This window comes from Triturus cristatus, chromosome 11 (assembly GCF_964204655.1).
Source record: "Triturus cristatus chromosome 11, aTriCri1.1, whole genome shotgun sequence".
Classification (NCBI taxonomy): Eukaryota; Metazoa; Chordata; class Amphibia; order Caudata; family Salamandridae; genus Triturus; species Triturus cristatus.
The window spans coordinates 283,139,957-283,165,491 of NC_140594.1; the positions used below are offsets into that span (position 1 = coordinate 283,139,957).

General features: G+C 47.7%; 1 protein-coding gene across 1 annotated transcript in view; it reads right to left on the reverse strand.

Annotated features, from left to right (window-relative positions):
* HORMAD2 (HORMA domain containing 2) overlaps positions 1-25,535 on the reverse strand; it is a 693,976-nt gene that overhangs the window by 471,885 nt on the left and 196,556 nt on the right. The window contains exons 7-8 of the mRNA XM_085633816.1: positions 1,185-1,205; positions 1,055-1,081 (exon numbers count right to left, since the gene is read on the reverse strand). Coding sequence (XP_085489942.1) covers positions 1,055-1,081; positions 1,185-1,205 — 48 coding nt within the window. The remainder of the gene's footprint in view (positions 1-1,054; positions 1,082-1,184; positions 1,206-25,535) is intronic.

Here is a 25,535-nt window from a genome sequence, read left to right on the forward strand (position 1 = left end):
TGAAATCCGGGCCGCGAAAAGCACCCAGAGGCAGCAGTGAGGTCTTCGGCCGGGGCGAGAAGCGGCATGCCCTGCGGTCTCAAAGAAGAACGAGTATCGGGGCGTCGAACAACCGATCCCCAAGGCATCGGCCAAAAGACTGACCTTAGGCTTGTAGCGCGTATAAAGCCCTCGTTGCACCAGCCAGAGAAGATCGAAGATAGGGGCGCCGAACCCCTGGGTACCCCCGAGGGCTTCCTTTGTGATGCTCCATTAAAGAAACATAACTGCTTCATGATTCGTATGTCGTTTGACATTTATCTCTACAACAATAGGCCTTTATCCAGTTGTTCTGGATTTACGCTGATAATCTCCCAGAATTACCACAGGAATTTCTAAAATGAAAAAAGTTCCTCTTGCTTGGTTTCCAGTCCCGTCCTTATGCTGACTTTATTTTGCCTTTTTCTATTCCTTTTCAAAAGGCTCTGCTGCCTTTTGGCTAGCTGCGTACTATAGAAATACCATATACATACATACCTAAAGACAGATACACACAGTAATCCCTAGTACCAAAACAGACATATGGTCTAGCCTAGAATAAAAATAATTGTTTATCTCATGAAAGACTACTCGCAACCTTGTGAGAATTAGGCTTTGGGTGGCACTGGAACACTCTACACAAGAAATGGCTAGTGAAAGCAAGTCATAGATTTGAGCTGACTTGTACTCAACCTTAAACCAGGAAACTGCGAAAATAGTATATTGATTTAAAAATACACATTTTCTTCTTCCCTAATGTTGGTGTTGTAAGAGGGAAGAAACAACAAAAGAAGCTAGTTGAAAATTGCAAACAGATGAAGAGACGCATCTCCAAAACAGAAAGAAGCTGAGAATCCACAGAGACAGACGTGAAGACAGTACCATGGACAATGCACTAGTTTTGGCATTGACCATCTGTGAGAATCTCCTCTCGAATGACCCCTTTAATTGAGATGTAATGAGTGACAATCAGTCAATTCTGAAACTACCTGTGCATAGTTTGACATCAATGTTGTAGGCATTTGATTTTACTCACCTCAGGATCCTTGGAATTCGTGTAAAACTGTAAAAACAAAAAAACATTGTTTTTTTTTAACAGTTCCTGATAATTATAAAATCAATTAGATTTAACGAATTTAAAGTTCAGGTTTTCTTTAAATACTCACGGTCAATAGTGCCATCCGAAGCTAAGTAAGAAAAAAGGAAATATTAAGTTAATATTGGTCATACTAGACGTGGAACCACTACAACACACTAAATCTCTTGCACATTTGATGCTGTGCACATAATAACACACACACAGACATATTTGTATATGTAGAGAAGTTATCTAAGGTGTGCAGCCCACAATATACACTTGAGTAACTGAATAGACACCAGCAAACCACAACCACTAAGCAACGACACAAACACACACTCTTTACTTAATAAAACTTACTAAAGTTTATTACACTTTAAATGAGTTTTATTCTACAAGAATTACCTATGTGATTATTTAAATATGATGACAGGATCAGAGGTGAGGACCATGCATTGCTGTCTTCTGTTATTTTCACAACAGCCAAGTAAAAACCAACAATAACAGCTTCCATGAATGTGACTCCCATGAGTACCAATCATATCCTGTCCAACCAGAAACCGAGGATCCGTCACATAATCCATCAGAGAAAGAAGCACCTTCTCTTTCTTCACTACTCAGCAGCCAGATAAGTGCTTTCATCTTTAAAAAAGTCAATGAAGTCATGGCCTCCAAAAGCCTGATTTCTCCAGACATTTTATCAGATTTCAACATCACATCAGTGCCAACCATCTCTTGTGCAACTATCAATCCAGCTTCAGATCATACTCTACCACCTGATATTATGGGGCTTCTCTACTGTCTTCAACATTGTCGACCACCCCGCCCTCATCTACAGCCAGAACTTGCAAATGTGATATAATGTGATTCAATGGAAATATCATTCAACGGTATTCCTACTTACCCAACTGACACCAGTTTGTTCATAAAGGCACCTCCAAGACGCAGAAAATCCTAATCATCTGCCTGCACCTCATCCAAACCTAGATGTCCAGCACCTATCTGAAAATTGAACCTATCAAAGCTGAATCCCTGCTATACGCCAAAAACAACATGCTACTGCTATCCAAGACAGGCTCACCATCATGAGCTTGGACGGATTTGATCTCCAACCTTTACTCAAAGACAGGTCACGCAGATTCACGCTGTACAACAATCTCACCTTCAAAGACACATCGTCAATAAAACCAAGACGCATGGTACTGTCTCTCTCTACTTAAGAAAATGAAACATTTTCTCCCAGAAAGTGACTTCAGAACTGATGTATGAACCCTCACACTCTTGCATCTGGATGGTGACAATGCCCTTCTGCATGGCCTCTCAGACTTCACACTGACCCTCCTTAAGGGCATCCTACCTGTTAGGGCACACCTCATTAAGGGCCAAAGAAATATAACCAGATCATCCTCACTATGATGAAAATCCACTCTCTCCCATTGCCGGCCCTCACTATCTACAAAACCCGTTGCATTATCCACCAGCCCTCCTACCAGCAAGAGGCTTATCAATCTTTATAGCCCTTGATACTAGTGAGTGCTTTCAAATATGAGGGATGGTGGCCTCTGAACAGTGTAGTTTTCAATCTTCTCTAAACTGGCTGGTTTGAGTTTATTTTTCATACATAATTGAAATAGTTTACACAAGAGGACTGTTTACAGCCTATGGGCTGTTTATCATTAAACTGCTATTGTGATGATACTTTGGTACTTCCAGCTCAATGGCGGGGATGATTCAAGCAAAATGTAAAAGTTTTTTAAACTAGATACCGAGGGAAACTAGGATGGGGTGGTGTGCGGCTTTCACTAGGGTCTGTTAACCAGAATCCCTTGCAAACTTCAAATTTTGTACAAAAAACACATTTTCCTCACATTTCTGTGATGGAAAGTTGTGGAAATTGTGGGAAACCTCAAACTTTGTAATAAAAATAAAAAAAATATTTTTGCCCACTCTTCTGTGATGCAAAGTTCTGGAATCTGCAGTAAGCCACACATTTCCATCCACCCAGCACTCCCCCAAGTCTCCCGATATAAATGGTATCTCTCTTGTGTGGGTAGGCCTAGTGTCCGCAACAGGAAACGGGCCAAAACCCAACGTGGGCACATCACATTTTTCCAGTGAAAACTAACCCTTTTCTCACAATGTGCCAAGCTGTGGATCTTGGAACCTAGCTCAGCCGGCACCTAGGGAACCCTAGTAAACCTGTGCATTTTTTTTTTAACTAGACACTGAGGGAACTCCAGGATGGGGTGGCTTGTGTGGCTCTAACCAGGTTCTGTTACCCAGTGACCCTTGTGAACCTCAAACTTGGTAAAAAAAACATATTTTACATATATTTCTGTGATGGAAAGTTCTGGAATCTGTGGGGAGCAACAAACTTCCACCCACCCACCCAACATTCCCCCAAGTCTCTTGATAAAAATGGTACCTCATTTGTGTAGGTAGGCCTAGTGCCCACGACAGGAAAGGGCCTAAAACGGAACTTGGTCACATCACATTTTTCAAGTGAAAATGGGCCCTTTTTTCGCAACGTGCCTAGCTGTGGATTTTGGACCCTTGGTCAGCCAGCACCTAAGGAAACCTATCAAACCTGTACATTTGAAAAACTAAAGACACAGGGAAATCCAGGATGGGGTGACATGTGTGGCTCTCACCAGGTTCTGTTTCTTAGAATCCCTTGCAAACCTCAAACTTGATAAAACATTTTTTTTTTTTTAAATCTTCACTTTTCTGTGATGGAAAGTTTTAGAATCTGCGGGGAGCCACGAACTTCCACGCATCCAGCATTCTCCCAAGTCTCCTGATAAAAATGGCACCTCACTTGTGTGGGTAGGCCAAGTGCCCGCGACAGGAAACAGGCCAAAATGCAACGTGGGCACATCACAGTTTTCCAGTGAAAACTGACCCTTTATTCGCACTGTGCCTAGCTGTGGATTTTGGACCCTAGCTAAGCTGGAACCAAGGGAAACCTAGCAAACCTGCAGATGATTTAAAACCGAGGGAGATCCAGGGTGGGGAGATTTGTGTGGGTCTCATCAGGTTCTGTTACCCAGACCCCCTTAGAAACCTAAAACTTTGTAAAAACAAAAAAATACATTTTCCTCACTTTTCTGTAATGGAAAGTTCTGGAATCTGCAGGGAGCCACAAACTTCCACCCATCCAGCATTTTTCAAAGACTCTTGATAAAAACGGTATCTCACTTGTGTGTGTAGGCCTAGTGCCTGTGACAGGAAACGGCCCAAAACGCAACTTGGTCACATCACATTTTTCAAGTGAAAACTGACCCTTTTTTCACAATGTGCCTAGCTGTGGATTTTGGACTCAAGCTCTGCCGGCACTTAGAGAAACCTAGTAAACCTGCACATTTTTAAAACTAGACACAGAGGAGAATCCAGGATGGGGTGACTTTTGTGGCTCTCAGCAGGTTCTGTTACCCAGAATCCCTTGCAAACCTAAAACTTTGTACACAAAACCCAAATTTTTCTCACATTTCTGTGATGGAAAGTTCTGGAATCTGTGGGGAGCCACAAACGTCCACCCACCCAGCATTGCCCAAAGTTTCCAGATTAAAATGGTACCTCACTCGTTTCGGTAGGCCAAGGGCCCGTTACAGGAAATGGCCCAAAACGCGAAGTGGACACATCACGTTTTTCAAGTGAAAATGGGCCCTTTTTTCGCAACGTGCCTAGCTGTGGATTTTGGACCCTTGGTCAGCCAGCACCTAAGGAAACCTATCAAACCTGTACATTTGAAAAACTAAAGACACAGGGAAATCCAGGATGGGGTGACATGTGTGGCTCTCACCAGGTTCTGTTTCTTAGAATCCCTTGCAAACCTCAAACTTGGTAAAACATTTTTTTTTTTTAAATCTTCAATTTTCTGTGATGGAAAGTTTTAGAATCTGCGGGGAGCCACGAACTTCCACGCATCCAGCATTCTCCCAAGTCTCCTGATAAAAATGGCACCTCACTTGTGTGGGTTGGCCAAGTGCCCGCGACAGGAAACAGGCCAAAATGCAACGTGGGCACATCACAGTTTTCCAGTGAAAACTGACCCTTTATTCGCACTGTGCCTAGCTGTGGATTTTGGACCCTAGCTAAGCTGGAACCAAGGGAAACCTAGCAAACCTGCAGATGATTTAAAATCGAGGGAGATCCAGGGTGGTGAGATTTGTGTGGGTCTCATCAGGTTCTGTTACCCAGACCCCCTTAGAAACCTAAAACTTTGTAAAAACAAAAAAATAAATTTTCCTCACTTTTCTGTAATGGAAAGTTCTGGAATCTGCAGGGAGCCACAAACTTCCACCCATCCAGCATTTTTCAAAGACTCTTGATAAAAACAGTATCTCACTTGTGTGTGTAGGCCTAGTGCCTGTGACAGGAAACGGCCCAAAACGCAACTTGGTCACATCACATTTTTCAAGTGAAAACTGACCCTTTTTTCACAATGTGCCTAGCTGTGGATTTTGGACTCAAGCTCTGCCGGCACTTAGAGAAACCTAGTAAACCTGCACATTTTTAAAACTAGACACAGAGGAGAATCCAGGATGGGGTGACGTTTGTGGCTCTCAGCAGGTTCTGTTACCCAGAATCCCTTGCAAACCTAAAACTTTGTACACAAAACCCAAATTTTTCTCACATTTCTGTGATGGAAAGTTCTGGAATCTGTGGGGAGCCACAAACGTCCACCCACCCAGCATTGCCCAAAGATTCCAGATTAAAATGGTACCTCACTCGTTTCGGTAGGCCAAGGGCCCGTTACAGGAAATGGCCCAAAACGCGAAGTGGACACATCACGTTTTTCAAGTGAAAACTGACCTTTTTTCACAATGTGCCTAGCTGTGAATTTTGGAACCTAGCTCAGCCGGCACCTAGGGAATCCTAGTAAACCTGTACAATTTTGAAAACTGGACACCCAGGGAAATCCAGGATGGGTTGACTTGTGTCTCCAGGTTCTGTTACCCAGAATCCCTTGTAAACCTAAAACTTTGTAAAAAAAACCAACACATTTTTCTCACTTTTCTGTGTCTGAAAGTTCTAGAATCTGCGGGGAGCCACAAACTTCCACCTACCAAGCATTCCCCCAAGTCTCCAGATAAAAATGGTACTTCACTTGTGTGGGTAGGTCTAGCGTCTGACACAGGAAACGGCCCAAAATGCAACTTGGGCACATCAAAATTTTCCAGTGAAAATGGATGCTTTTTTTTTTTTTTTTTTTTTTTTTTTTTTTGGGGAGGAGCCTAGCGCGTGACCAAGATGGCCGCGTGAGCCCGGAGCTCCTGAGACCCGCGCTCCCTCCGGCAAATATCCTGTGACGAATCCTGTCTTTCACACCCGGAATATTGAAGGCGAACCGTTGCTGAGGTGATTGTCGCTGTCCGGACTGAAATCGCCCACCGGACGCCGAAGTTGTGCCACACGGAAGGTCGCGGCCTGCTCCCCGGAAGATGCCCGGGGCTTGCGCTGGCACGGTGCCCGAACACTAATTGAACAACAGCGGCTGAGTGTGGGGCGAGCCATCGGAAGGACGGTGTCATCACTTTCACTTTCCTGATTTCATCGCGCCCTGGCTTGGGAGTGCGCCGCGCCGGCCATTTGTCGCACTGTCTTCTCTGGATGGGCAAGGGTATTGCTCTCGGCTGCGGATCACGATGTCAACCAAATCGGAAGCCGAAAAACAGAAGCCCAAGAGCACCAGGCGGGGAGGGTACACCCAAACCAACAACATGGACCGTTATGCCCATCAGAAGGAGTCGCCGGGCGGCTCGGGTCGGCCACTGGAAGCCCTGAAGGACGGTCTACCCCCCGCTACGGAACCAACCCTCCAGGACGTTATGGGTGCCATCGAGGGGATGCAGGCCTCTATCGGGCGGCAATTCGAGACCTTGGCACACAAAGTGGACACCATCTCGATAGACGTTAACTTGATTCGGGCAGACCTGGGGAAAACCAATGAACGGGTTCAATCCCTGGACCTTAAAACTTCTGGCCTCCTGGGTGATGTCTCCGACCTGCAGCTGGAAGTCCGCAACTTGAGGTCCGCGAACGACCTCTTTGCCCGACGGTTGGAGGACTTTGAAGGCCGGGCACGGCGCAATAACGTGCGCATTATTGGGGTCCCGGAAAACTCGGAGGAACAGTCTGTGGACCTGTTCGTGGAGGACTTGGTGGTTAACCATCTGGCGCCCAAAGGCCTCAGTAAGTTCTTTACTGTTGAACGGGCCCACAGAGTCCCTGGTGGGAGGCCCAAGGTGGGGGCCCCTCCGAGACCGATTGTCGCAAGGATCTTTAATTTCAGGGACCGGGACGCCATTCTACAAGCATCAAGAGTGTCCGGCCCGACGGCCTTCCAGAACACCACTGTGAACTTTTACCCCGACTTTACTCAGGCGGTGCAGAAGCAGAGGCAGAGCTTCCTGGCGGTTAAGAGAAGGCTTAGAGAGATGGAATTGAAGTACGCCATGCTCTTCCCGGCCAGACTGCGCGTGGTGTATGAAGAGCGGACTTTCTTTTTTGATTCACCGGACATGGCTGGAGAATGGCTGGACACATTGCCCCAGCGACGGGCCGGCGGGGAGCATGCTGGTGGAGCAGAAGGTGGTGGTGTGGATCAGGAATGAGGACTCTGGTGCAAGATTATTTTGACTTTGCCCCGGACAGTGACTCGCAGTTTTTGGTTTCTCCGGGAGTGTAGTAACCCGGAGGGTGGCGGGGGTATGAAGGGAGCTTTCTCCTCCTCTGGGTTTCTTTTTGTAGATTAGTCTTAGAATAGGGCGACAGGCACACTGCAAGTTGGGGGGGCTTTTCAAGCTTACCCAGGGGTGCAGGGTGGGGGGTGGACTGGGACTGTTGGGATGGTTGTTGTTGGTTTTTGTTTTGCAAGGCGTAGTGATGCAAGCTTCTGTAGCTCAAGTGCGGTTCTTCGGGGGGGGTGGCGGTCTCCTTACATTTCGGGATGGGGGGGTAGGGGCTTAAAGGTACTCAGTTGGAATGTTAATGGCTTAGGGGATCGCATTAAGCGAGGGATCGTTCTGCAATTCTTGAAGCGATGTTCCCCTGATATAGTTCTACTGCAAGAGACGCACTTGATAGGCAACATGTGCTACGCGCTCAACAGGAAGGGCTATAAATTTGTCGCGCACTCGGGGTTCTCCTCGGGCTCCAGAGGGGCTGAAATACTTGTCAGGGCCTCACTGCCGTTTGAGGTTGATTCCACCACTGTTGATGAAAGGGGGCGATTTGCGGCTGTGGCGGGGAGGTGGGAGGGCAGGACGCTGGTCCTGGTCTCTGTGTATGTCCCTCCTGGGCTGCAGCCCTCCACGTTTGAGGACCTGGGGAGGGCTCTGCTGGATCTTCCAGAAGGGATGTTGGTGGTGGGTGGAGATTTTAATGCGGTTGGCTCCGGATTGCTTGATAGACACCCACCTAGGAGCACTGGGGGGGCGCAGAAATGGCTTACGGATTTCGTGGATACTCTTGGTCTGGTTGACTGTTGGAGACTGCTGCATCCCACTCAGCGACAATACACCTTTCACTCAGGGGCGCACGGCAGTCTCTCCAGAATTGATTATGTACTTACTTTGGCTGCACACGCCTCCTTTGTGTCTGAGGCTAGGCACATGGCTAGGGGTATTTCGGACCATTCGCCGGTGTGGATCTGTATGGATGTTGGTCGAGAGATGGGGGGTAGGGTGGCCCCGATTAACCCCTGGTATCTCCGTGACCCTAGGACCCGTAGCGCTGTACTGAAGGCGGTCGATCGCTACTTCCAGGAAAACCTAGGCTCGGTCGCGTCTGCGGTGTCCTTGTGGGAAGCGTTCAAAACTGTGCTGAGGGGAGAGGCCCTTTCCTTGATAACGGCGGCCAAGCGTCGGAGGGATGCGGAGGTTGTACAGCTCGAGGCGGAGATAGCGGCTCTAGAGTTGGCCTTGGAGGGGGAAGTTCTGGCAACAACGCTGCACAAATTGAGCCTTAAGCAGTCGGAGTATAAGGCCCTGGTGATGGACGCGGCCAAAGCCCTGAGTAGGGAGCAGCAGGGGCGACTGTACGATGTTGGGGACAAGGCCGGGAAATTAATAGCGTGGCTGGATAAAAAAGAGCGGGCTAACCGTGTTGTGCCAGAACTTGTTACAGAGGGTGGCGTTAGTGTTACTGAGCCGGATGGCATAGTTCAGTGCTTCGCGGATTATTTCCGTACGGTCTACACCTCGGTATCGGACAGGCCGGTTGAGGACTCGTAAGAGCTTCTGCGCCATCTGGCTCTGCCTTGCCTCTCTGATATAGACAGGGACGATTTGGATGGTGACATCACAGCTGACGAAGTCGCGGGTGCTATCCGTTCACTGCGCCCGGGCAAGGCCTCGGGCCCGAACGGTCTGCCAATTGAGTTCTATAAACTCCGTCCGGACAAGATTGCTCCGCATCTGCGAGCTATGTTTGTGGAGGCGCGAGAAATGGGATGCCTTCCCTTTGACCAACGTCTGGCGACAATTGTGGTCATACACAAAGACGGCAAGCCCAGAAATAAATGCAGCTCCTATAGGCCGATTTCGCTACTTAATGCCGAGCCGAAAATCCTTGCTAAAATACTGGCCAACCGCTTGATTAGGGTGATTGGGGACCTGATCCACCCGGACCAATCCGGTTTCATCCCGCATCGTAACACTGCGTTGAACCTTAGGCGCATCCACGGCGTGCTCGCGCGGACGGGGACGCTGCAGGAGTCGACCGTTGTGGCTGCACTTGACGCCACGATGGCCTTTGACACGGTAGAGTGGGCATATCTGTGGGCGGCACTTGCAAAATTCGGCTTTGGGCCTGGCTTTGTTGGCTGGGTGAGATTACTATATGAAGGACCCTTGGCCAAAGTCGCGGTCAATGGTAGGGCGTCCTGTCCGTTCGAGCTGGGGAGGGGCACCAGGCAGGGTTGTCCCCTGTCGCCGTTGTTGTTTGCTCTTGCCCTTGAACCGCTGGCGGCATGGATAAGATGGCACCCGGACATAAGGGGGATCCGATGGTCACCAGATCATGAGGACCGCATCTCTCTTTATGCCGACGACATTTTGCTATACCTCACCTCCCCTAGGAAGTCTCTCATAGTAGTCTGTGACGTTTTGGCCTCTTTTGGTAGGAACTCGGGTCTCACCATTAACTGGGGTAAGTCGTACCTGTATGCCCTGTATGGAGACGTCCCTGTTCTCCCGCGGAATTGTTCGATCCAGATCGCCCGGGATGGCTTTTTGTATCTAGGGATCTATATCTCCGCCGATCCGATTGTTCGGTATGAGAGAAACCTGCTCCCTCCATTGACGCGCTTGCGGCGGGATGTGGCGGGTTGGCGGCGGCTGACGCTTTCCCTCCTGGGCCGGGCCGCGCTGTTCAAAATGATGTCTCTTCCCCGCTTTCTTTATGCCCTGCAGAATACTCTGGAGCTGGTCCCGGCCAGCTATTTTCGGGAGGTTGAGAGCCTCCAGCGCTCGCTGCTGTGGGAGGGCCGACCGCGTATAGCTATCGCAAAACTGACCCTTCCGTGGTACGATGGGGGTATCGCGCTTCCTGACATCAGGCGATACTACTGGGCCACCCAGTTAAGTGCGATCAACCACGGCGTCTACGGACCGGCGCTGAGCCCCGGCTTTGCTATGGACCGATGGTTGCTGCGCGGGGGTAATTACTTTAGAGCACTCTACTCCAGGTCGATGGATGGGTCCCTCACGGGACCGACCAAGACAGCGGTACACGTGTGGAAGGCTGTTACGAACTCGCTGGGTTGGAAGGATAGGCTTACCCGCGCCACTCCGTTGTTTGATTCCGATGTGTTGGGGAAACTTTGGCACACGAAGGGGTTTGAGAAATGGGATCTCATTGGGATTTCCAGAGTGGGGGATCTTCTTGTTAAGGGACGAGTGAAATCGTTTGATGAGCTACGGACGGAGTACGATCTGGAGGCTACGGAATATTTCCGGTACGCACAGGTGCGCCACGCTCTGCGGTCCGTCCTCGTCGAGGGGGAGGCTGTGCCCGAGTCCTCTCCTTTGGAGGATCGGATTCTGGATGGCCATATGCCGGAGAGTACAATCTCCTTAATCTATAAGAAGCTTGTTAACGTCCGGACCGACCTCCTCCTCGGGGTGCGTGATCAGTGGACTAGGGACGGTCTTGAACTGGATGATGAGGACTGGCAGTATGCCATTTCCTCTCCTAAGGAGGTCGCGATCCCGGCACGGCTAAGGCTAGTGCAGCTTAAGATACTTCATAGAGTCTATGTGACGGGCCCCCGACTGATTCATATGGGTTTCTCCGAGGATGGTTTGTGTAAGAGGGGCTGCGGGATGGTGGGCACCTTCTTACATATCATATGGGAATGTGGTGTGATTGCGGAGTTCTGGAAGCGAATTCATGTAGTGATGCAGGAGGTCACGGGCTTTGCACTGTTGCCAGAGGCACGGCGCTGTCTTTTGAATGTCTGGGGTCCTACTGACTATGATGCTGCGCAGACTCAATGGGTGACCCTGGGAAATATGGTGGCGAAGCGTGATATTGCGCGACTGTGGGGCTCTCAGAGACCTCCCGCTGTGGAAGCATGGATGGAAAATATGGACTGGAGCATGTTTAGGGAGAAGACGGCGTACTGTGCCCGGGGGCGGCCTAAGAAATGGCATAAGATATGGGGGCGATGGAACCAGTATAGGGGGGATATATGTCTGCCCCCGGCCACTGAACCGTTGGAGGAGCACCTTTCCCCCTAGCCTTCCTTCCAACTTGGGATTACTATGAGGATATTACGTTAGATTGCTAGTGCCTCTGCTCTCCCTCATCTGCCCGATTGGTGGTTATGTTCTGTGTTTGAGAATGGGGCTGCGCTCCCACCGGGAACTTGCACGTGTTTATTGGGTACACTGCCTTGCTTGTGTTATTTATTTTAGGTTGTTCTAAAAAAGGAACCTTTGTCTTTTCCTGCACCAGAGCTATGGACACTTCCATGTGTTGTCCTTACTTGGCTGCCGAACCTCCGGGATGTCGGCTGAATAGCTGTGTTCCAGACTGATATAAATAAAGGTTTTTAAAAAAAAAAAAGAAAAAAAAAGAAAATGGATGCTTTTTTCTCAATGTGCCTAGCTATGGATTTTGGACCCTCGCTCAATCGGCACCTAAGGAAACCTAGCAAACCTGTACATTTTTTAAAACTAGGGACACAGGGGAATTCAGGATGGGGTGACTTGTGTGGCTCTCACCAGGTTCTGTTACCCCAAATCCCCCACAAACCTCAAACTTTGCACACACAAAAAAACACATTTTCTTCACTTTTCTGTGATGAACAGTCCTGGATCCCACTCCTAAAGATTACACTTTCTTCTCCTATACACATAGAGCGTACACCCGAATAGACCACATATTTCTGAGCAAAGTGCTACAGTCAACCATTATAACTACTGGAATACATCCAATCTCCATCTCGGACCATGCCATGCTAGAAATCACAGAATATTAGCTGAGCCCGAAGTCACCTTTTCATAGATGGTTCATTCTAAGTCCTGTGACACGTAATCGCACATTTTGGGATGAACTTAGGATAACGATTAGGGAGTACTGTCAAACAAACCACCACTAAAATACTAATTATGCCATACATTGGGACGCCTTCGAGGCAGAAATACGAGGGGAATGCATATCTCTTATGACCACTCACATGAGACAGGAAACTAAGGAATGTTTGGCATTGGAGGACGAGCTCTGCCAAGCCGAAAGAGCCTGTAAAGACTCACCCACACTTCTGCTTCAACGGAAAATGACTGCACTTAAGGGTACACTTACAGCTATATATTCGAACAGAGCAGAACTCTCACTCTTCCGTCTAAAACAAACTACCTATGAAAGGTAAACAAGGTGGACTCCCATATAGTCAGACAATTGCGGGCGAAGAAGGAAAGAGATTATATAGGTTCTATTCAAGATGCAGAGGGGACTTTGACTCACACTGAGGGTGGGAAGGCGTAAGCATTCAAAGGGTTTTATAAGACTCTTTATTCTAGATATAAGGTGCACAATTACTCATAAGTAGAATATCTGGCGAATTCCACACTCCCTCAAATCTCTGAGTTCCAGTGAGACCTCATAGACGAGCCCATTCTGTTAGAGCAACTCCAGTCTAAAATTATACAAGTCTCCTGGTCCTTATCGGCTCACAGCCCAATTTAACAAAACATTCAGTTCAGACCTGACCCCCTCACCTGACTACTCCATTTTTATTCCTTTAAGGAGATGCACGCAGTCACCCCCTCCATGGGAGAGGCGATCATTACAGTTATTCCAAAACCACAGAAGGGCCTTAGTATGCGTTCCTTGTATTGACCGATCGCTCTACTTAATCTGGATGCAAACCTATACACTAAAATATTAGCTAACCCACTAGAGGAGGTCATGTTGGATCTGATACACCCTGATCAGTCAGGATTCATCAAGAGGAGACAGACTCATGACAATCTCTGGAGAGTGGTCCACCTCCTGGAAAAAGTGGAGAAGAGGACGATATCTGCAGTATTGTAGGCACTAGATGCCCAAAAGGCATTTGTTCGATTAGATTGGTCATTTCTCTTCTCCACTCTGCGACTCTTCAGGTTTGGCAATACATTTATTAAGCAGATCCAAGCTAATTATGCTAACCCTCATTTGAGAGTTATGGTCAATGGAATGGCTTCTGATTTGTTTGCGTTGGAAAGGGGTACACGACAGGAATGTCCCCTCTCTCCTTTACTTTTTGCCTTTAGTATCAAATTCTTAGCAGTGAGAATAAGAGACTCCCCGCTTATACTGGGGATTCCCGTTGGATCGGAAAATCATAAGATCTTATTGTTCATGGATGATGTGCTCCTGACGCTTACATCCCCACAGACTTCATTATTAGCTTTACAACAAGAACTTCAGCAGTTCGAACCACTGCCGGCAGTTAAGGTAGACATGGCCAAGTCCTTCATTCTTAATCTGACAGTCCCTGCAGAGGAAATGAGAAACCTGGCTACGAATACACCTTTCCAGTCAGCACAGAAAGAGATCAGATATTTAGGCATCAAAAGTACGCCTCAGGTCGAAGAATTTTACAAGGCTAACTACCCTCCCTTCTTTCACCAGTTGCAACAGGACCTGAAGAGATGGTTCCAATTATACTTGAACTCGCTGGGTAGAATTAATGCCAAATAAGATGACAGTTCTACCACAAGTGCTCTATTTCTTTCACGGTGTCCCTGAGAACGCGGACAAGCAATATTTTATCTTCCTGCGTTTCCAGCTCCCAGCTTTCATTTGGCAAAACCGTAGAACCCCTCTTTCTTATAAAATATTAATGCTTCCTAGATGCGAGGGAGGGCTTGCTCTTCCAAATTTCCTAATGTATTACAAGGCGGCACAACTTAGGATGATCTCGGAATGTCCATGAGGCAATCGGATAAACATTGGCTTAATATGGGCAGGGCAATCACTGGAAGGACAATTTGGGATGTTATCTGTAAACCTAAAGAATCTTGCTCCCCTAATGCTTATTTAAGTATGCCTACCAGGACTACATTGAAAGTGTGTGACTAGGTGACTCGCCGGAACAGGCTAACAAACTTCCCATCCCCATACACTCCCATTGACTTCAATAAAGCTTTCCCAGTGGCACTAACACAGGGGTCCTTTGGTCTATGGAGAGAAGGATGGTGCCTTACCATCTCTGATTTGTATCATGGAGGGGATATCTGTACATTTGACAACTGCTGTAGAGACTTTAATCTACCTCCCACTGGTACACTCAACCTGAGTTCAGACGAGCAGCCGCTAGATACTTACTACCCATTGAGAAATTTGAGCGCCTTCATGGGGGATCCAAGGGGCATATTTCATTTTTATATTCTCTTCTTAACACAACATCCTCAGCTCATGTACTGAGACACAAGAGTCTATGGGATCAGATCCTAGGGAGCACCGTCACCACTGCACAATAGAGTAAATTATGGAACAATATCTCTAGGTTTAATCCATCATTAGGCCAACGATAGTCCCATTATAAAATTCTGTACAATTGGTATCTTCACCCTGTAAAGCTCCACAAGATATATTTGGGTACATATGATCAGTGTTGGAGGGGTTGCAGGTTACTGGGAGACTTCTGACACATATGGTGGAACTGCCCCATGATTAGACCCTATTGGAATGGGATTTTGGCCCAAATAAAGGATATTTTGGGATACCTTGGGGAGAGGATGTGGCATAACGGCCAGAGTGTCCGACTTTGGAGCTGGGGAACCGGGCTCGAGCCTCGGCTAAACATTCTGTGATTCTGGGCAAATCACTTCATCTCCCCGTGCCTATCAACAATGAATGTGTCATTGAGTAACGTAACTGGTGCTCATGTAAAGCACTCCAATACCTTTGGGTCGAGTTTGCGCTATATAAAACTGCAAAACAAACATACCCCCTGCCCTAGACACCTGATTTTGTCCTGCTGGGATTACACAACCCCTCTCTAAAGCACCATACTACGGGAGACAGATCGATAATGTGGCTATGTTTGGGTGCAGCCAAGATGGCATTGGTTGCCGCATGGAAGTAACCGTCAGCCCCCTCTCTTTCCCTGTGGCATGCTCTTCTGTGGCAACAGCCATATCATGAAGCATCTCACCGACAAACTCACAGAATCTCAAAAGAGGTTTGATCATATATGAGGCCCTCTGGTGAGGTATCTCTTGGTGGGTTTACCGCTGGTCTATTGTCATCAACAGTTTCAGACTTGACCTCCCCCTTGGGTGGACACCTCACCCCATGGCAATCCTGATTCCCCTTTATCTGCTGCTTTAGGATTTCTCTACATGTCTGACTCTTACTAGTAGATATTAATGATAGTATGTGTGTGCATGATTTTTCATTCTTTCTTTTTGTTGGAAAGTTTTCCTTTTTAGAAGAAAGTTGTTGAGTGGGAGGGTGATGGTACCTCTCTCCTCTCTCTTTATATTGAGTAATGGGATGGTGTAGTTCGATGGGCAATTAAAGTATGATTTCTGAAGTAACCATTATTTACGATACTGTCCTACCATATGGCATGATTTTTATGAATGGTTTCTCAGATGCAACACTGTAATGCTTGAACATATGTTGATGAAAATAATAAATACAATTTGAGAAAAAAAAGATAAAGATTGCAGGTTGCACAGGGCAGGCCTATCATACAAATAGGGGCACAGATTGCAAAGGGAGCTGACTGGTGCAAGGTGTTAAGTACGGTAGGTGAGCTGTATCCATTGGAGAAGCACCAGTCTTCAATGGAAGAAGACATAAGGGGGAGGACAAGGTCCACGAGTGCTAAGGGTGGTGTAGTATGCAAGGGGATCACAGGATGTACAGGGACACACATTTACCTTGCAGAAGAGGTGTCAGCAGATCGAAGAGATCTAGTACAGGTATCTGCAGTACAAAGCTTCTATATACTCAGAAAGAATAGTTACCACATGAACAACAGGAAGTCATGCTTCCCACCCCCCTAGTAATAAGAGTGAGAAGAGCAACCTTCCAACGCAATAACATTAACAACACAATTGCTGACTGATGTGACATGTTAAAAAGGGGAGGTTTCAAATTGTCCCTTAGGGGACTCTGTTTGACTGTTGCCGCGTCCCCAGCAGGTCTGCTAGGGGACTCATTGTCCAACGGAACACCGCTTCTATCAAGCCCGGAGAGGAAAGGCTCTCGTCATTTCCCTGCGCCACTGCACACAAAGGGATTTAAGATCTACCGAGGCGCTGGACGCTGTTTATCTGTTGCCATGGGTCAGGAGATCTGCTAGGGGACTCGTAGTCCAGGGGAACACCACTTCCGTCAAGCCCGGCGAGGAGGGGCTCTTGTCATTACCTCCTCGTCCAGTCTTCCTCGCCACAGTATTCACCAATGAGCCTCCGGCTCCACACAGAACTCCAAGTAACTTAAAAGAGCAGCGCTCTAGTCTCCCCTCCCTCCTCCAACATGGCCCCCAGTGGCTTCAGCCAATCCCATAAAGGGATACAAACCAGCCAGCCCGATCTGTTCTTTTTTTCTGCACTTCTCCGAGTGCTGCGTTGCCTGTGTTGACCGGTGGTGTCGTCAGGTGAGTGGGGCTGGGTTCCTGCTTCAGCGGTCCCGTTATGCCCTTGGGTATTTAGTTTGGGGGTAGTAGTGTGTTTTGTTTAAATTGTCGTGTTGTACCTCCTGCTACTGCCTTTAAAGCCGCTGGTCCTGCTTTAGCGGACTTTCAGTGGCGTTCGTCTTGTTTTTTTGCCTGTGTCGTTCGGTGACACTGACGATCCCTCGTGGTCTGTTTCGTTTCCCGGCCGCGCGTCCTGCTCAGCGGACATAGCGCGGCCGGATGCCTTTGATCTGGGGGCCCGAGGCTCCCGGTCTCATTAATTGCCTGCTATTCCTGGCGCGTGTGCGTGCTGTGGGGGCGGGTAGCTCCCGTAGGCATTTCTTTACCGGCTTCTTAGTGGTGAGTTCCTTGTTGTTCGAATCTGTCTCGGTCCTCGCTTGCTGGGTATGTGGACATGCGCGCGGCTGTTTCTCCTCCCTTTATGGTTGGTTTGTCTGATTACGGGTTCTGGCTGGTTTGGTTACCTAGCAACCCCGGGGCCTTTTAAGCCAGGCGTGTTGTCTTCTCCTCTGCCTGTGTTCTCTTCGTGCGTTCACTGGTGTGTTGCTGTTATGGAGAGTGGTTCTGTTCCTGATTCTGCTCCTGGGGCTTCTGGTTCTGGTATCCAGATCCCGTCTATGGATGTGTTACAGCAGATGATCAATTCTGCTGTTGCTGCTGCTATGCAAAGTCAGACGCCTGTTACTCCTGCGAAGCGGGCTAAGGTGGATGTAGCTGCGGCTGCTGATTCTGACATGGAGGAGGATGTTGATGTCAGAGGTCGTTTTGTGCAGGGTGCCGACCTGAAGGAGGTGCTGGGTCACATTAGAGAGAACTTGGTGTTTCCTACTTCTGTTGTTCCTCTGGATGACGATCTCTTTGCGCAATACCAGCGTCCTGCGCCTGATTCTTTGCCTTTACACTCTTCGGTCTTGAAGGTCCTGGAGAATGAATGGAAAGATGTGGACAGAGGCTCCTTTCCACGCTTTTTGAGTAAACGGTACCCGCTGCAGGACTTTGATGTGAAATTCCCTTCTTCGGTGAAGGTTGATTCCTTGTTGGCCAGCATGGTGTCTCATGGAAATGTAGTGTCTGAGGATTCTTCTCCTGCTGACCCGGTTGACCGTAAAGTGGATGGTGCGGTAAAACGCACTTTTGCGGCTGCTAATTTCTCTATCAGGGCTGCTGCCTATGCGTCTTACACTATCCAATCCTTGCTTAAGGATTTTCAGTCTCTGTCTGAATTGATGGACCAGGGGGAGGATGTTTCTTCTACCCTGGCGATGATGGAGCAACAAGTGCGGTTGCTTTCGGATGTCTCCTTTGACTCTTTAGGGGCTGCGGCTTTCGCTGCTGGGTCTTCGGTGGCTGCGAGGCGACTGTTGTGGCTTCGTTCGTGGAAGGCTGATGCTGCGCAGAAAAACCTCCTGATGAAGATTCCTTTTTCTGGGGTTAAACTTTTTGGGTCACTGATGGATGACATGGTTAAGAAGACGGCGGAGGACCGTAAGCTACTGGCTCCTGAGCGAGCGGGTCACTTCCGTTCGTTTGGTCCTCAGAGAGCTTTTGGCCCTTCTCGGAGAGGTCGAGCTGGTCAGCCCTTTCGTGGGAGGGGGCGTGGCCGGGGTGCTCCTTCCTTTGGTAAAACCCGGTTCTCCGGTTCCTCTTCCTCCTCCACTCCTGCACCAAAGTCGTGACTGGATCGCTCCTGGTATGGGTCCGGTTGGGGGTCGCCTCCGTTTCTTCCTGGAATCTTGGAGACGGTCTGTTTCGGACAAATGGGTGCTGCAGGTGGTTTCAGAGGGTTTGCGGATTGGATTTATCCTACCTCCGCCAGACTATTTCAGGGCTACTCCTTGTCCCAGAGATCCGGTAAGGAGATTGGCGCTTTTGGACGGCATCGACTCACTGGTGGTAAAGGGTGCGGTGGTTCCTGTTCCCGCCGATCAGTTGGGGTTGGGTGTGTATTCCATCCTATTTCTGGTGTCGAAGCGCACTGGAGATCTTCGCCCGGTGATGGACCTGAAGTGGGTGAATACTTACGTACCTCACAAGAAGTTCAAGATGGTTTCCCTTCCGTTGATCCTTCCTCTGATATCTCAGGGCGACTTCCTTGCTTCGATAGACTTGAGGGATGCTTATCTACATGTCCCGGTTCATCCGGATTCTCAGAAGTTTCTCCGGTTTTGCGTGATGGGTCAGCATTACCAATTCCAGGTACTGCCATTTGGACTCTGCTCTGCTCCCAGGGTCTTTACTAAGGTTCTGGCTCCTCTTATTGGCCTTTTGCATGGGGAGGGCATTAGTGTGTTTCCTTATCTGGACGACATTTTAATTTCTGCTTCTTCTCTTCCCAAGGCGGAGTTGCATGTCAAGAGGGTGTGCCATGTCCTGGAACGTCATGGGTTCCTGGTGAATGTACCGAAGTCCTCCCTGGTTCCTGCACAGGAATTGACTTTCATTGGGGCTCTGTTCAGGACTCGGTTGGGTATGGTGTTCCTTCCTCCTCCCAGGATTCTGTCCCTGATGTCTGCTGTTCGTGCCCTGTTGGTGGGACTGTCTCATCCTGTGAGCCTATGGCTGAGGGTTCAGGGTCTGATGTCGGCGTCATTGTTGACGGTGCCGTGGGCTCGCCTACACATGTACCCGGTGGTATCGCACATTTTGTCGCATTGGGACCCCTGTTCCCTAGATATGAATGTTTTGATTCCTATGTCGGAAGAGGTTCGGGTGGTCCTGAGTTGGTGGTTGGACGAAGGTCATCTGTCCAGGGGCCGCCCATTTCTGATTGTTCCCACCCGCGTGGTCACTACCGATGCCAGCCTGCTGGGGTGGGGTGCTACTCTGGGGGATTCTACGACTCAGGGGGTTTGGCCTCAGTCGGTGTTGTCATGTTCCTCCAACTACAAGGAGCTGAAAGCCGTCCTCCTGGGTTTGTTGGATTTCTCGAATCTGGTTCAGGGTCACCATGTGCAAGTTCGAACGGACAATCAGGTTGTGATGTCATATATAAACCATCAGCGAGGGTGCAGGGTTCAGTCCCTCTGTTGCCTCGGCCGTCGGATTTGTTGTTGGGCGGAGTTGAATCTGGAGTCCCTGTCTGCCATTTATCTTCCTGGCGCGGAGAACACTGTGGCGGATTGTCTGAGCCGGGTGTTTCCCTCCATGGGCTCTTTGTCCCTGACGCCTGTGCTTTTCAGGAGGTTGCGACGGATGTTTGGTTGTCCGATTGTCGACCTCTTTGCTTCCCGGGACAATTTCAAGATCCGTTGCTATTGCACAATTATGCCTTGCCGGGATGCTTGGAGGGTGGATGCCCTGTCGTTCCCTTGGCCGAAGGGTCTGTTGTATGCCTTTCCTCCTGTTCCCCTGATTCCGGCGGTCTTGCAGAAGATCAAGAGGGAGGGAACCTTTGTGCTTCTCATTGCTCCGGGTTGGGTGCGTCGCCCTTGGTATCCCCTGATGTTGGAATTAGCTGTGTCTCCGGGGTGGGCCTTGCCATTCAGTCCTTACCCTCTGTTGGGCCCTCCTCTTCCTCTGCCTGTGTTCCGGTCCTTGGGTCTGCGGGCCTGGCTCTTGAGAGGGATTCGTTGATGCGAACTGGCTGTTCCTTGGCTGTAGCTGGGGTCCTTCAGCAATCCAGGAGACCTTCCACCCTTAAGTCCTATGCTAAACACTGGGATAATTTTGTTTCTTGGTGTCTGGGTCGCGATCTGTCGGTGGCTTCTTTGGATCCGGCTCGCATTTTGGATTTTTTGAATGATGGGTTTGTGCTAGGCTTGGCCATTTCGACTCTTCGGGCTCAGTGGGCTGCGATTCAGGCGTTCCATGTCCTTCCTTTGATTTCTGTTTCACCTTTGGTTGCTAGACTTTTTAAGTCTCTATCTTTCCAACGCCCCCGTCCTATTATGTGTCCTCCACCTTGGGACCTGCCTTTGGTTTTGCGCTCCTTGCAATTGGCTCCGTTCGAGCCTTTGGAGTCGGTGGAGTTGAAGTTTTTGACGCTCAAGGTGGTGTTTCTTGTGGCGATTGCTTCTGCCAGACGTATGGGGGAGCTGGATGCATTCCTTCGTTCTGCTCCCTTTTTGTTGGTTTTGCCGGACAGGGTGGTGTTGCGCCCTCATCCTACGTTCATTCCAAAAGTGGGTTCTTATTTTCATAGGTCTTCTGAGGTGGTGCTTCCATGTCTTTGTCCTGATCCTTCCTCGGATGAGGAATCCCTGTTGCACCTCTTGGATGTTCGGCGTGCTTTATTGATATATTTGTCGCGCACGTCTTCGTTTTGCAAAGTGGACAACTTGTTTGTCAATTATGGTTTGTCACGTCGGGGTCTGAAACCCTCCCTCTCGACGATCAGTCGCTGGATCAAGGAGGCCATTTTGTTGGCGTATGCTTCGGTTGCTGAAGTTCCCTCCCTTCCTGTTCAGGGGCGTTCCACCCGCTCTGTTGCTGTGTCTTGGGCCTCCTTCAAAGGGGTGTCCATGGAGGATGTTTGCCGGGCTGCTACTTGGTCTTCACCTCATACATTCATGTCCCATTACCGCCTCCAGGTTGGGGGTGGGGGTTCTGTTTCATTTGCATCTTCTGTGTTGACTGCGGGGATGCCTTGAGGGGTTGTATTTGATTGCTGTACCTCTGTATATTAAATCTGGTTTCACTGCACGTTGCTGTGGTCTTTTCCTTACATGAAGCTGATTGCTTTGGTATCGGCTCATTGGTGAATACTGTGGCGAGGAAGACTGGACGAGGAGGTAATGCCCGGATTACTTACCGGTAATCTTCATTACTCCGAGTCCTAGTCTTCCTCGCCACAGTATAGTTTCCCTTCCCTCCCGGCCCTGGTGGTGGCTTCATGTCTGCGGCTTTGGTTATCAGATCGGGCTGGCTGGTTTGTATCCCTTTATGGGATTGGCTGAAGCCACTGGGGGCCATGTTGGAGGAGGGAGGGGAGACTAGAGCGCTGCTCTTTTAAGTTACTTGGAGTTCTGTGTGGAGCCGGAGGCTCATTGGTGAATACTGTGGCGAGGAAGACTAGGACTCGGAGTAATGAAGATTACCGGTAAGTAATCCGGGCATTTTCCTGCATTGCCGCGCATACAGTGCTTTGGGATCTCCCATGGCATTGGACACTGTTTGACTGTTGCCGCAGGTCAGGAGGTCATGAGAAGACTCATTGTCCCAGGGTACACCTATTCTATCAAGCCCGGAGGAGGGTCTCTCGTCATTTCCCCGTGCTGCTGTGCATAAATCGCTTTGAGATCTTCCGCGGTGCGGGGCCTGGCTGGATCGAGCCAAGGACGAGCCCGTCCTGCGCCCGTCAGCACCAGGAAGAGGCAGGGCTATATCACTTGGTCCTGCACACTGCATTAGCTTGATACTTACTGGTAAGCCCGTTTTTGCAGTACTGGAGTCTTGTTAGGGCACCCCTTTACCTCTGGGACTTTGGCCGATTGAGCCATTGGAGTTCTATTACAAACCAGGCACACCACCCAGGGTGAGCACAACGGGGTATTTAAATCCCCGGATGCCCCAAGGCCCCCAAGAGATACATTACAGGTATTCCAGGGAGTTGAACGCTCCTTTCACTTCCTCAAATAGGTTTGAGGCCCTTGAGGAGGTGGATTGACTACCATCCACCGAGCCTGGCGATGACTTTGTTGAAACGGGTGAGGAGGCTGATGGTTCCCATATATGGTCTGCCTCTAGTAATCAGCTTGGGTTTTTTTCATGGAACATAGCAGGGCTTGAGGAGAAGGCTGGTACACAGTGAATTACCTCGAAAGGTAATCTTCCACATGTACAAGAAGAACACCAAATTATTATTTTCTATCTAATGCTAAGCACAGAATACTAAATTTATGCAGCTGCTAAATAATTGCATGAAACTAAAGTAATTATTTTATAAAAAAACCAGCCCAGGTAGCTTTAATTTTGCAGCTACATCTACATGGAGTATTTGCAGTTGTATGTTTTATCTATTTGTCTTTAACCCATACAGGTGTCTTATTCACATAACCAACCATTAAAGGTAATAGATTCACACCACTTTGTGACTATCTTAAGACTTTTTGCTCTCCTGTTTTACAATGCCGCAAGATCCATCAGATTGCGTTATGTACACTATCTACAGTTCATTTTTATATTCGAAAAAAACGGGATCAGCACTAGGTTTCTTGGACGAAGCAGTATATTTTCTGTACTGAGTCCCACTGAAGGTTCCGGTTGGAGAATTGTGCTAAACTCATTTTATTCAGGTAAATCAAGTCTCCTGAGCTGAGGCCGTAGCTTGACGCTGAGAGAAGAAGGTCGCCTGCTGATTCAGCTCGGTGACAGTCAGGAATGAATTTGACAATGACAGCAGGACATTTATTTTATATATAAGAACACTAGAAGACAACAAGGTGTGAATCCTCCCTCCCCTTAATTGTGAAACTGAAACATTTTCAGTGCTGTTGGTATGTGAAAGGCCTTTTGAATGAAGCAACCAGCTGTCTCCTCAGGTCACTTATCACACATGGAGAGTTTGCTGACTGTTTGTGTGTTATTTAATACACATGGAGACCTCCCCAAAAAGCATTTCTGGTTTTCTCTAACTAAGTTTGCTTTAGACATCCACATTAAAAGCGGACACTGCTTAGATTAATGTGCAGTCTAATTAAAAGGCAAATACAGCCAGGAGAGAGAAGATTGTAATCTGTGGACTAAAGTTCATGGGGAGGCCATACATTTCCAGCAGTGGCAGCCATATTTCTAGCTTCACATGAAATACGAATTGCAATGAGTTTATACTGAAAAACCAAATAGGAAAGAAAGGAGTGCAGTCTAATAGTCAGCTCCTGGAGTGTTCTATTGCCTTTTGAAAGGGGTCGCACTCCTTTGCTTTTTGGCTGGCAATGTGGCAATTTATTTATGCTTTTTGGCTGGCAACATGGCATTTTATTTGTGTGTATGCAAGTAAAATGTTCCCAAAATGAAAGAGATATTTTTTAAACATAATTGTTTTTCTTCGTATTTGCCTATTGTTGCAGCAAGTTTAGAGAATTACAAATGCCAAATGCTCTTTTCAATTTCTACTATCACTTCAGTCATCCTTTGTATGAGGGATTATACTCTATAATTTTTGTTTACTACCAAACACTTTATTCATGTGCATGACACAGGTTCAGTAAGATCTGCTAATACCAACAAGTTTCTAGGCATTACTTTCAGATTACTTTAGTTCTAGCTGAGATATCTTGTGTCATTAGCAGCTAGTGATTCCCCAAATTCTGAGATTTTTACCAATTTTTGTCAGCCAGTTTTCTGCATGGGAAAAATAAGAAAATTAAAATTAACTAACATTATTTGCTCTTCTCAATTTTCTGGAAATATGTTGAACTCAGAAGGATCTTCTCCTGAAAATATTAAGGAACCTCATAATGTCAAGCAATATGCAAATGCCCCTTCATTGTCACCAAAATTGGCTTTAGCAGAAAACACTTCCAGCTCCCTTATACTTAAAGTGCCACTAGATTCTAGCGGCTCTACACATAAGAAGCCTAAAAATGATCCTCCTTTACCAGTAAAAACATTTTCCTCCATATCAGTGAAATTACTCTTAGAAGTGATCAGAGCTTTCTGACCATGATCGAAGAAACTAATAAAACATTACAAACACTGGATAACAGATGGACTCGCTTGGAAAAAAAGAGTGACTGTTGTTGAGCAACGGGTGAGCAACCTAGAGGACTTTCATGCAAAGATCAACAAAATACAGTCACAAATATATCTTCTTCATAAACAAGCCGAGGATTTTGAAAGTTGCAACAGGAGGAATAATCTTAAAATTTATGGCCTGCCAGATGGATCAAACGGGAGTGATCCTATTCAGTTTCTTTCAAAACAGTATACCTAAGGTGTTAGACTTGCATCATCAGTTTCTTTACATATTCAAATAGCGCATAGGTTGGGGCTTAAACCGAATTTTGCTTCTCCATCTAACAGTCTGAGAGGAGTTAGTATCCTTTTTCTCAAATATACTGACTTACTCAAGGTAATTATGGCTGCAAAGGCAAAGAAACAAGTCTCATGGGCTGGTGATAATTTATATTTCTATGCCTATCTGGCATAATAATCTTATTAAAATTAAAAATAGAACAATATATTGACAACTATGGAGAGTTAAAGGGTTAATATGGGTTCATCAATTATTTAAGGACAATACAGTGCTACCTTTCTGTGATGCACAACATATATTTCAGTTTCCAAATTAATTTAAATACAAATTCAACACTTTAGCACAAGTTGTATCTGTTATATATGCTAAAATTCCAA